The 14061-nt window shown below is 33.9% G+C and overlaps 1 protein-coding gene across 1 annotated transcript in view; it reads left to right on the forward strand.

The window, feature by feature from the left end:
- LOC131039591 (uncharacterized) overlaps positions 1–5309 on the forward strand; it is a 44766-nt gene extending 39457 nt beyond the window's left edge. The window contains exons 8-10 of the mRNA XM_057972381.2: positions 3799–4123; positions 4222–4593; positions 4704–5309. Of these exons, the coding sequence (XP_057828364.1) occupies positions 3799–4123; positions 4222–4593; positions 4704–4718 (712 nt within the window). The 3' untranslated portion in view covers positions 4719–5309. The remainder of the gene's footprint in view (positions 1–3798; positions 4124–4221; positions 4594–4703) is intronic.
- Positions 5310–14061: the final 8752 nt, after the last annotated feature.

Here is a 14061-nt window from a genome sequence, read left to right on the forward strand (position 1 = left end):
AGCGTGCTTTCTTCAGAATTCAAGTTGGGTGTTGCTTTTAGGGTTAAGTTGGGAACCCTAAAAGCAAGTTATGATTTTTAAAAACCTAATTGCCAAAAATCATACTTTTTGGGTATTTAGGCAGCCAAGTTGAAATTAAACCTCATTCATTGATATTGAGCATTTGACATTTCTTCTGAGCACTTGGCTATGGTGGCTAGTGCTATGGTGGCTAAGGTTTGGACCTGTTTTGGAGAGCGTGCATTCTTCAGAATTCAGTAGCTTTGAGATTGTGAAAGATCAATCGAATTGTTGCAGTTTGGTTGGCTTCATTCAGAAGTCAAATTGAATTAAATTGGGGCAGATTTGGCTTCTTACAAGGCAGATTTGTTGTAGGTTTCCTATTTATTGTTTTGCTGTTAATTTTTTTGTGGTTTGGAGGTTGCTTTTCCCAAACACATAGCTTGCTCATTTATTGGCGCCATCTTCCACTATTTGGGTGCCTGAGTATTAAATAAGAGTGTTTGCCACATACGGGTAAACGATTAAATGCAGAAAGTAAATGCACAGAACATAATGGAAATATATTAAATAACTAGTCTCTGTATTAATTCAACAGTCTATGTACATCAAGTGCTTATAACATTAAACCCAGATACGACTATCATGATGCCACTACAAAGGAAAGGTATGCAATATATAATACCCAAAGGGGTGCGACCAACCATCGCGTCTAATTGCCCTTCGGGACGTCTAACTAATTGACCGCCGTAACTCATTATTACCAACGACAACATAAACATAATATGACAACATAACATAATGATTATTCCCGACAACAAAGAGCAGATCTGAATTGTTTCAGAATAAAAAATCAGAACTTTGTAAGTTGCTGATTGAATTCTTTTAATTCAATTTATTGGCTAAAGACCTACGGGTATGCTTCTAAATTCTCCAGTTTATTGCTTCAGTTGATTAATTTCATGTATTCTTTCAATATGTGTTGAGAATTAAAGAAACCCTTCTGCAACTTTTGTCTATTTCTGAAAGACTATCTCTAATATTTAAACCACAAAAAAAGAACAATAAATTACAGCAGGTTGAAGGATTGAACCAGCAAGGGTTCATCACAACTTCCCTCCACAACATCTCTTCCTCCCCATCCTAAATTTCAATTTGGTTGGGTCAAAGGGAGGTGACATTCAAGCTGATCTTCTAAAGGAAGGGGCCTACACAGGCCCTTTACCCCTTAGCTCCCATTCCCCCCAGAGATGACACTTTCAGTATCTTGAGCAAGCCCAGCAACTTTGAAAACTAATCATTTGTGTGCCCAAATCTAGAAGTGAGCAGCCTATGTTTTTGCTCCAAAGCCTCTTTGCCCCTCATTTTTGTATCTAAGACTATTTCCTGTTGGTTCCTTAATGGTAGTGGGAATCTTCAGACTTACAAGTGGGAACATCTTTAGAAAATGGAGTGTTCATCCACATCTCTTTCATGCATGGTCTGAATTGATGCATCCTCTCTTGAGGTAATCTTATCGCGTCTTGAAGAATCCTTCACTCTTCCTAAATTGGAACTTAATGCATCACCCTTGTTTGAATTCTTGACTTGGATAATAGAAATCTCATTGTACATCAGGGAATCCGCAAATATAGCATCTCATTGAAGATGACACACTTCAAATATTGATCTAGTTCTGATCAGTATCCCATCATCAGTATGCTTGGGACTCCATAAAGAAGACTATCATCACTCCTTTATGACTTTATGATCAAGTTTCTTCCTTTTGTACTGCACCATTTCTTTTATGGTGTCTTGCCGTGAACATCCTTAGTAGGAAGCCTATCAAGAATATTCTTGCAACAGATTGTGTTACCTCAAGGCTACTATGCATATCTTTGGTCTGTATGTAGTATGCATCAAACCATCTCTACTAAATTCTGAAGTTACAGGTTTGGGTTTGGGTATGCTGGTATGACAGTTTTTTTGAAGGGGTTGGGTACATCCATACAAAAACATATAATAATCATGAATATATACATATTTTAGGCTAAAAACAGGAATTAAGTTCAGATAATCACATAACGTGCATATAATAAATAAAACTATAAATATATATCCCATGCAGACTACAAAGACTTCAACCACTAGCAGGAAGCACACATTTAGAATGCAAAAGTTAACATACATTGGACGTTAGAGACCAAGAACTTAACTTTTGAGAAGTATTGAAATGCAGTAGTAATTCTTAGGAAAAAACAAAGGGTCTGTAGGTTATGAATATTGTTGCCTAGCTTGTGAGGTAGCGGACTTTTAATGAACTTCAATTAGTTATAGAATTTGAAAAGATTGAAGGTCAATTCTGTTTCACAGAAAGAGACAATGAATTTGAAACTAAATGCTGCCGAAAGAATTTTCATGCCGGCCATCCCTGCATTTATACACCTGAGAAAATTATTTGTCATCTGGAGTACATGAATGGAAAAAGACACCCTTAAATGGAAAATGCAATTGCTATCTTTACTATGGAAAAACTAATGGATTCTATGTTTGGGTTCTGCATTTATCTTTACTATGGAAAAACCAATGGAATCTCCGCAGGTACATTCTGGAATGCAAATACAGAACCCAGAACACACTCAGTGTGAACTGAACCCTGTAATCGTATCCAGAGTGAATTGAAATCTAGGCCTGCAGGGAAGTGAACTAGTAACTTAGCTAAATTCTTGTTCATCCTTTGTTCAATGCCATTATTTTCTGATAATATGTAACTTTTATTAATTTTAGTATAACACTACAAAAACCCTAGATGTATTTCCTTTGACAAAGCCTTTTTTTTCTCAAATGTCTCCTTATGATTTTCACCAAGCACACATCCTTTGCACACACCCCTTTGGATGGAGAAACGGAAGGTAAACCATAATTAACGCAACTGTATTTTTCTAAAATTTAGGTGTTCTAACTTCTTAGGCCATAATTTACCAGTATCATTTGCATTTGGCCCCCGATACACTGGAACATTGCCATAATTCTGTAAAGTTATAAGCCTTAGCTTGCTTATCAACCTCAGCACTTGCAATTGCCTTAAATTCTTACTTATACTCTTCACAGCAAACTTGTTAGGCTAGATACCTTCTTGACAGATCTTTATTTGTATTTGATGCCTTCAACGCATGTTGCGGAAGATATGAAGTTTTAGATGAGCATGCTTGATGAAAAACTGGCTGTTTTAAGTGGCTAAGGAATTCACTAGTTGACATAAACATGTTTGCTTTAGTTCTTGCTGTTCGTCATATAAAGCACAACAAAGAGACTATTATGATTTCTCAAGTAACATACTCAGTTGATTCATTTTTTAACGATGTTTTTTTGACGTGAAGGCCTGGAGTAGAGTTCTAGAAGACATGAAGTGCTAGAGGAGCATGTTGTTTTGGAACAAAATGAATTTATTAACTGGGGAATTCTGCGGCTGATTTAATCTTGTTTTTGTCAGTTTTACCATTACCAGCCAATTTATCTCTTATCTCTTAGAAAAAAGGCGACTAGGATGATACACACCTAAATATTGAGTATTTTTTAAACTTGTTTGCTTCTATGAAGAACTTAATAAGAAGCGATTTTAACTACTTACAAAATGAATTGTTGTGGCCAGACTTGGCCTCTGAACAGATGCTGTGTAGAATTTATAATTATAAGAAATAGGAATGGACATTTACTTATTTTATGATTTCATTTACTGGAAAATACTTTACTGGAGTTTGGCTTAACTTTTGTAAGCAATGGTCGTTGACTAAGTTCTAATTTGTTTTTGGGTTCCAGTTCGGTGTCAGATACTTGTGTTGCAATGGAAGAGTGGGTTGCACACCCTTACGCAAACACAGCCCTTGATGAAATTCTTCCTTGCGTGGATCCTGCAACTGCAAATCAGTCTTTAAACCAAAGCAAGGAAGTAACTGGCAAAGTAGTGGATGTTGTCAACAACGTGCTAAATAATTTTGCCAATAGAAACTTTCCTCCAAATGCTGGTTTTGTTTATTATAACCAATCCGGTCCTTTAGTGCCCACCCTTTGCAATCCTTACAATTCACAGCTGTCTGATCGGCGATGCAATGCTGGAGAAGTAAATTTCACAGATGCACCACAGGTAACTGCAATGGCTATTGCTAAGTACTATTTAGGTTCTAAAAAATTGATAAGATGCTTGATTTAGATGTCTGATGTTATTTCTATTTGCAATTGTAGGTTTGGCAAAATTACACCTGCAATGTTTCGTCGTCTGGAATTTGTGTAACAACTGGCAGGATAACACCAAGTATTTACAGTCAACTGGTAACAGCAGTAAATATCAGCTATGGGTTGTACCACTATACTCCATTTCTTGTAAACCTGGAGGACTGTACGTTTGTGAGGGATACATTCAGTACCATATCCAGAGAAGACTGCCCTGGTCTTCGCAAACATCTTAAGTGGGTCTACGTAGGATTGGTAATCATCTCAGCTGGTGTAATGTTTTCAATAATATTCTGGGTCATATACAGCAAACAACGTAAACACAGAAAGGAGTATCTTGATAACCAATTATCAGCTGACAAGGAAGAGAGAGAAGCTAAGCCGGTATGAATTTGTTGTGGATGTTTTACCAATACCTGATTTCCTTGACAGTTCCTTACAGGCTGTATATGTAATATTTCCTTCGCTCCTGATGCTTCATTGATGCTTTGTAGGGTATCCAAGAGTGAAATCTACTTCCTCTCAATTAATGGGGAGGCATCGTGCTTCCCTTGAAGAAATTCATGTGCTATATGATTATTGTCGCAACTCATTTAGAAGCTTGAAGTCGTGCATCCCCAATAAATTAGAGTAAATTCATAGTACTTTTTTTCTGGTTCGGTGTAATTAAAATAGACATGCATCAATGCACAGAAGATTTTCTACAATGCGGGAAGACACCATGGATCTATAGTCAAGTGACTCACCAGATTGGTTTTTGAGCCGGACCCTGGTTTACAGTGTAAGGTCATCTGACAAGCCGTAAATTAGAGTAAATCCAGAGAAGCTTGTTTTAGTATCTCAGTGTATTTAAAATAGAGAAGCACCTGTGCATAGCTGAGCACCTTCAATGGAGGAAACTACCTGGGTATAGGCAAATGATTCACCTTATTTGTTTTTTTAATTTTACAGTGTAAGGTCAGGTCATCTGAGAAGACCGTATTCTTGGATTTCTTGACTGATGTTGATGGTAGCACGTGTATACATTCTTCGCTTTTGAAGACCTTCAGTTGACACTAAAAAAAAATTAAAAAATCTAGTAAGTGAGATGGTTTTTATTATAGCACGTGTCTGTACATTATAAATGAATTTCAATGTATTTGCAGTCAATCTGTACTGTCTGAAACGTAGAAATAATTGATGTTGTTTCTCTCCGTTATGATACAATTATATTAAAATTTTTGGAGTATATATCATTATTTGTTGTGTAGTCTTTGTTAGATGCTTGTATAATGTGTGTCTTGCTCTCTCATTATTGATTTATAGTGTGGTTGTTGAAAGGAATTGTATGGTAGCCTCTGTCTGTAAGATTTGTATAAGCCATATTTCTAATTTTTTTTAATCTTTTAAAAAAGAGGAGAAAATATGATAGACATGTTTTGCCACAAAACTTTTCTCAATAGTAAAGAATGCTACAATGTTTAGAGGGATCAATAGGTGAGTGGGTACCAATACATGTAATGGTACTTGGACAAAATAAGATCAATAATGGTGCCCTTAAAATGTCATGTCAATGCTTATCCCCAAAAAAGTACTTGTAAAATTCAAAAAATAATCAATCATGTGATATCACATCAATGCACAAGTAAACATGACTTAGTGTGCACCATTGGTCTTATCACAATTTGGAACTATTGGGACATCTTCACAATAATGCATGCTGATTTGGCATCATATTTGACAATGTGGACTTGAAATGAAAATTTTAAAGTAGGGGACTTGACAAGTAAGTTGCTATATAAAATTGAGAAAATTTTGAAAAGTTCACATAAGATTTTGAGAAGCATGAAGTTAGGGGTGCACATTTATAAGGCCCTCTCCCTTATAACATAGTATTTTCTAACTAAAAATGATGGTTACCACCCAAAAGATCATTGAAGATGTCTTGTAAAAGATCAAGAAATTAGTAGCTATCAAATTGAAGAAATTGCATAGAAAAATAACACAAGAAATGTAAATTACTATGTTTGTATGGACCAATTCAAATGAACTTAAAACAATTAATGGATATCTATTGAATATAGGCCCTTATCTAGGTAAAATAGATTCCCTTATGTCGATTTGTATGTTCTAAGAGCCAATTTAATCATGCTTACTATATAGCTTTGAAATTTGAAATGATCAAATTTTGACAAAAGCTTTTTGATGGTAGGGGACAATTACTTAAAAATAGTTGAAATGAGATTTTATATGATAGGCAACACAAATTAACAAAATGTCGATGCTTTAATCCTTTATTGTTTTTTATTAAAGAAAAAATCAAGTTTCGAAGGGGTTTTGAAACCCTTTACACTAGTGTTCATTGTTTTAATTATTAATGTGCATATAAATTATTAAAAGATTTAAGTTTCAATTACAAAATGACAAAAATAAAAAAATCTATAATTATTCCCAATATTTAGTAGCTAGCATTGCAACAAAATGGATGTATGAGTTTGAACCAATGTCAGTTGTCTCATTCAATAGAACATTATCCATTATCCGTTGTGCCTCATCAATTTGTGTGACATTTTTGGGATGAACATTTTGATATGCAATTGAATTTTGGCAATATTGAAGACTTCATTGATTAGAAATTGTAAGGCATTGTGTTTGAATGCTAACTTCTTTACTTGTTGAGAGCAACCTATTTCATTGGATTGACTAAATGAAAGCTATCCAATTCTTCTTTGCAATAGAACTAGTGATTGGTGAAACAAAATGAATGAGAAAAATCCTTTGCTTTGCTTCTTTTTAATCATATCATGTCCAACATCTAGTATGCCAATTGGTTTGAGTTAATATAGTTTTATTTCTTCTTGCCTCAAACGAATGACAAATAGTGATAGACAATGTAATTCACTTTTTTACCCAATGTAAATAGTTTTAAAAGTAAGGTAATTTATTAATCATTTAATTTAATTAATGTAATAATAGATAAGTTACTCACAAATTATATTAAATAAACATTAAAAACATAATATATTTATGCAAAAAATATATACAAGAAGGAACTTTTATAAACATCAATTAGATCAATAATTCAAATAGTAAAACATTAATAATAATAATATGCAATAGTGAAACATTAGGGCAATGACTATACACAAAATTGATAAATACATATTTGTAAATCTAGGAGAAATTGCGAGAAACTGCTTTCTGGCATGCAAAGGATTATTTACAGGCCTAGGGTTTTCAGGCAAGGGAGCACTCCAGGAAGACACGGTTCTTACATAAAACCCCACATGCCTTCACGACATGAAATAAACATGGTTCTTACACAAAACCCCACATGCCTTCATGACATGAAATGCACACAGCCCTGGCCAGGACACTCCCAGGCGTACACTATATCCTGAGTTGGACACACACTATATGCCCCTTCTCCAATGCTCAATGCCCAACCACCAGACCTTAACTATCCCCTCTCTTGTGCTCCTTTCAATTTATCCTTCTCTGTATTATTCTCCTATGCCTCCTCCCCCATTCTCTATTAATTTACGGGTTTTTAATAATACCCCAAGGGTGGTTACAAAAGTCGCACCCTTTCATTATAATAATGTTTCTTAATTACTTTGAAATTTATATATTCCTTTATTACAAATTCTTTCACGGGAAAAAGTCACATAACATTTCTCCCCTTGTAATTTAGCTATTGTCCTCGATAGAAAGAGATGCATCTGCATCACAATTCAAAGAGAAACATGTAGTCATTAACTGAATATTTGCATACTTGATTATTTTTCTATTTATATTTTAATTTACCTACATTCTTTTCATCATTTAATTCACAAAGCTTCTTTTAAATATGTTTTTTGTTCCATCTTTAAATATCATGCATTTGGAGAACTTATTATAGTTTTTGTGTTTAATCATTTTACTCATTCATGTAGCTCCTTTTGGGAGCACACAACACTTACCATGCATGTCTTATATATATGGTCACCCATAATTTATAAAAATACAATCTATATACTCAACATACATTCCAAAACGATATGACAATATTCACGCATTCTAGCCTACATGAATATCCTTCATATATCAAACGGAAAACATGTACAAAGTTATTGGGTTGATCAAGTCCAATAAAAAAGTACAAAATAAATTAAAATATAGTAATCTTACCAAGCATCTTAAAAATATTTAAAAAAAATCAAATTATTAAAACATAATATTAGGTTTAATCATTCCTTTATTTTAATCGAAGGATGAAAGTTGGTTTTAAAAGTTAATTTATCTATAACAATGATGATTTATATACACCCATGTTTGATGAGATGACACTTGACAAGGATATTGGTATCTTCTGATGATGGTTAAAGATTGTTGTTTTATAGGAAATTCATGGTAAAATTTACAAGAAAACTATATAGTAGTGATCCCTAGTAAGATTTATGATTCAAAGATACCATACACACTTTATTTGTTGCTTTTCCCATTTCTTTCAAAATGTAGTACAATATTTTTTTAATTTGAGTATATAACTATTATCTACCAAAATATTATTAACCTTGAGATGGATTATAACTTGTGAAGATAAGCCAAGACCTTGCTTATATATATATTTTTTTCATAGCCTTTTTTTAAAAAAAAATTTAATTTTTATTTTCTCGTCACTACGAAAGATCGATGAGTATTTGAAATTTTAGAGGTGGTTTCTCCCCTTGTAAAAAATACACATGTCCTCATGTCTAAGAGTACGAGAAACATTTTAATTCTAAATCTAGTAAACTATTATATCATTTTAACCAATGTACTCTAATAGAAAAATATTTGACTAATTTTAGGAGAAAAGTGATCCTGTGACCTAAGGGTTATGGGCCCATGATGTAACCTATAGCTTCATGTATATACCTTATACAAAAAAAAAGGGGTTTGCAAAATGTGGAGCATCTACTAAGAAGATACAATTTCTAATTTCAATTTGGGTAGGACTATTTACTTTGCCTAGTGATTTATACTTTCATAAATGTTACCATGTTTACATTATCCACTACTACAACTTCATGCACCCTTTATATACAATCAATTAAGGGGGCTTTATATATGCCATTAATGTTTCATTAATGGGTTATGTGTTGGCATGATAGTTTCATAGATACTTCCATACTAAAGAAAGTTTAATCAACCATTTTGAATAGTAAGAACCTTAAACTCTCCTTCCATATTTTCACATAGTTGAAAATACCTATCATATTTATCTTGGACATAATCTCTTTCTTGATTTTAATTGTATTTTATTAAGGGTATTCTTCAAGCAAGTTGTATTTATTTTCTTATCGTGTAATATGTTCTCTTTATAACATTATTTTATCTTTTACAAATTTCCAACAAAACACTCATTTTAGAAGGGTACAACACTTGTTCTCCACTTGTTTTCCATCTTTGTATTCTTAAATGTTTTCCATGTTGATTGTCGGATTTATATATCTTCATAATAATACACATATACATCAATATGGAGTAAAAATATATATAGGTGAAATTTTCAAACTTGTATAATTTATTATTATTATTTTTAGCTATCATCACTCATCCATAAAAATTGATTCAAATCTTCCATTTGCTAAACTAGATAAGATTTGCATGTGTGGAATTACACCCAGTTGCCTCTACATGAAAACTTGAACTTAAAATTTAAAAATTTAAAAATTCAAATTAAATCCCACATCAACCTTTTCACTTATGTTATTGTACTTATGACCGTTCCCTTTTCTATTTGCACACTATCATAGTATCGTCATTGAACAATAATAGCATTACGAAACCCTTCATCATCTTATACATTTCTAGATGCTTATCTATTGTCTATAATCATTATTTTAAAATCATTGGATTAGTTTGCCTAAAAGTTTGATAAATTAATGCTAATGTAAGTAAATTTGAGCTTGATAAATTTATTATTATTATTATTATTATTTTAAATACTACCCCACTTTAGGCACAGACTCAATGAGGTAAGACACACTTCCACAGTCATTTATTCCTTATCAATTCACTTCCTGTCTTTGTTTCCATTCTACTTGACATGTCATAGCTTTGTATGCAGAGATTCAAAACCATAGTGAAGAATAATTATTAATTCTAAATCCTCATATATAGAGTTCTCATCCTATTGACGCTCGTACATCCCCTCCTCTAGTATCAATCCCTAAAAGGTGACAAAATTAAATTCATATTTAATGATAGGAACTTTTTAACTATATGTTGGGTAATGCTAAACATGAGGTGAATAATAATAATAATATTTTGCTATGATAATGTTGGCATATCTTTCAATAAATTTAAGGCACGGTTCGGGCTGCACACACCTAATATTTTGCTATGATAATGTTGGCATATCTTCAATAAATTTAAGGCACGATTCAGGCTGCACAAATCTAATATTTTGCTATGATAATGTGGCCATGTCTTCAATAAATTTAAGGAATGGTTCAGGTTGCACACATATATTTTGTTGGCCAATTAATTCAATAATTTCTAGCCACATTGTTCAATTAAGCCACAAACAAGACTAGACTACGCACAAAAAAAGGAAGGATTTTTTTTAAAATTTTTTTCCTTCTCATAGCACCAATTGCATCAATGATCAACTCCATTTATGCTCCATTCAAGCATACAAATATCATACTATTATCTTTGTCATGTGAACACCCAGTCAAATAAATAACTTCTATTTTGGCTTCAAGGCAGTTTCGACATGTGCAACTTAATTTTTATAAAATTTTAAATTAAAGTGTTAATGGTGAGTTCGTGACTCACGAAGCAAGGAATGTACCAATGTTTGAATAGCTATTTCTTAGATGAAATATTGGTTGCGATTTTGAATTTGTTCTAGACTTTAGGCAAGAAATTTTGTCTGGTGTTCATTTAATCAATTTAATATGACTTATTATTCTATTCCAAGCTCATTTGTGTTTGTCTTAGTTTTACACATAAGACTCCAATGAATTTCATTTGCTAATCAGCACATCAAATATTCTGTGAGGTGAGCAGATCACAGTATGCTCAAATGTGGATTTTTATTGGACTACATTCATTCGAAAAAAAACTAACACAATAGAAAATATTGATGGATTTCATCATTCTTACCTATTTATAATATTTCTTCATTGCTCCTTCCTATATACCAAGATCTTAGATATTTAAGGTGGTGAATAAATAAATTATCAAGGGACATTTATGTAGTAGTTAAAAAGTCTCATTAAAGAGCAACCAGAAGTCGCTATTGATTTCAAACAAATTTTAGAACAAAGAACCCTAAATGGAAATAAATTTTATCAGGCTAGAAGATAAAGATTCATTCATACTATAGTTGCTTTCAAAATCTCCTGTCACTATAAAGGGTAGATTACTACTACGTTATAATTTCAAATGTTTCACATGCCTCAAAGAGATTCCATCTCATGGAATGATATGATTGCGAATATACACAAAATGATTTTATGACAAAGACTAGAAACAAATTCAATAGAAGGAATTTTATTTTATTTTTCTATGGCTGGAGGCGAATTTTCAATTAAAAACACAAAGTAAATTTTATCTCTCCGACCATTCCAACTTACCATACCAATAGGGTTGCAAATTTAATATTTAGTTTCAATGTTTTGTTTATGAGATGATTGTAGGTAAAAAGAAAAAAGAAAAAAAAATTCAAGTTTCTTTCTGTTCAATCTTTTTTTTTTGAATTATTAATTGAAAATATTTAATTCATCAATTTACCATGCTAACAAAGTTTGGCAAATAAAAATGATATTCTTGGAATTAACATAGTATTGGGGGTAACAAAGGAAAAAAAATGGCTCTGCAAAAATTCGCATCCACGAAAAGTGGATTACTAAAAAACTTGACTGCAAATTTGAAAGGAACGAGGCAGAAGAAATCTCTTGTATTCGCCAAGCGCTCACCTGGGCAAACTAGTCAACCTCAAAATCTCACCCATTGTAATAAGGTGGGGTCTGCAAACAAATTTGAAGCCTTAAATACCTGCGCTACAGGGGCAAATTTCATTCCGGTTTCTTTGAATAAAAGATGCAAGGAGGCGGTTAGGGTTCCTAAGGGTCCTCCAATCAGTATTGAGGTCTCGAAATCTCAAAAATTAAACCCTGCATCTGTCGCAGGAGCCTTTGGTTGGTATGGAAAACAAGGGAACCCTAGACCGACTCTTAGCATCCATTCATCGACATCCTCTTTTGAGTGCTCTTATCCACCGCGGGGAATTTACAGAGGTCCTGCTAATCGATTCGTGGTTTTGGCTAACAACTCTGGGACTAAGGATTTTGGTAGGGTCATTTCATGGACCGGCGATCAAGAGGCCTTCTTTGCAAAAACAAAATACTCTCTGGGTAATGCGGCTAGGGCTCCCCCTCCTCTTTACAAGGGCTAGGATCAGGATTGACATGTGGTTAGCCACAAAAGGGCATTAGGGCAACCAAACGGTCTCAAAAGGATTTCCAATCACTGTCGAGAGGAGGGTTTTGTAAAACCTATCCAGCCAAAGAGTTCCTCTACTCACTTCATTCCTCCATGAAAATCCCTGGGTAAATTATCAAAGGATAAGGAAACCTCTGGCCGTCATAAGCACCCTATGTCGGATCCACCTTCAAATTCCCCAGCTACTCCTAACAGGTTAGTCATTGAAATTGATAATTATACCCATGCTAGGTATCAAATGCACTGCAACGATAGAATGATCTTTGCTCGGTGGAAAGGCTGGGGGATCCCGTCGAAACAAATTGCTAACTGGGTGTCATCTTCCTTCAATAACCAGGTAAAAATTGACATCCTTCCTGATAATTTCATAGCTATTGAATGTGGTAATCAGAATCTCAGAAATTCATTACTTAATGAGGATATATTAAAATTTAAAGGTCTAGGGTTCATTTGCTGGGAATGGCAACCTCTCTTTCTCCCATCTCAATTCAATTCATGTATGGTTAATAGAGCAATTTCACTTGATAAATTCCCTATAGAATTGCGCAATAACGACTTTTTAAGAATAATAGGCAACAAAATAGGTAAATTCGTAGAAGTCAAAAAATCAGCCCTAAGCTTCTTTAACCAGCTCTTGATCGTCAATATGAATATCAACATTAAATCGTTAGAGCCTATAACTCTGAAATGTGATAAATCTTGTTTAATCCTAGAATTACCCTTTTATAATGGCCCTTTCGAAGTTTCTATGCCAAGGAAGATTCCCTCTGAGAAACCTTTCCTAGTATCATTACTCAAGTCTAATGGCGCTCCATTCAGTTTCGTGGAAGGAGGGGGTTTTACCCTAGAGGGATATAAGATTGATATTAACCCTAATCGTCTTACCTCGAACCTATATCCTCATAGCTCCCTTGTTAAGACCTCTTGCTCCCCTCTTCCTTCACTACCAACTATAAATCACCTATAGTTGACTCTCTTCTTGGGGATAGAGATCTGGAAGATGGTGAAATCAATGAGGTTATCCCCCAGAAAAAGCAGCTTGGCTTGACAAATATGTCATCATCTAGCTCTCTCATTCCACCAGATTGGCTGGTCCCTTGGGGTCTCCCCCTTCAATGGAACTAATTGCCTCAGAGCAACCAGCAGAGCTGGTTAGGCTTTCCCTGGATCCAGGATTGGCATCCTTACAGGATCAACCAATCTCTCTAGTCTCAAGTATGGAGGGCCTTGAGGAGGCAGAGGTTTACCCTCCATCCCTAAAGGTTGTTTCTGATCCAATTGTAGAATCTGAGAATGATCGAGTCGCTAGGAAAGTTAATATCATTGCCAATTTTGTAGGGGAAGAAATAGTAAACGACCTCATGGACCTATTGGTTGATGAAATCTATGATGATG

Source organism: Cryptomeria japonica, chromosome 5 (genome assembly GCF_030272615.1).
Source record: "Cryptomeria japonica chromosome 5, Sugi_1.0, whole genome shotgun sequence".
NCBI classification, from domain to species: Eukaryota; Viridiplantae; Streptophyta; class Pinopsida; order Cupressales; family Cupressaceae; genus Cryptomeria; species Cryptomeria japonica.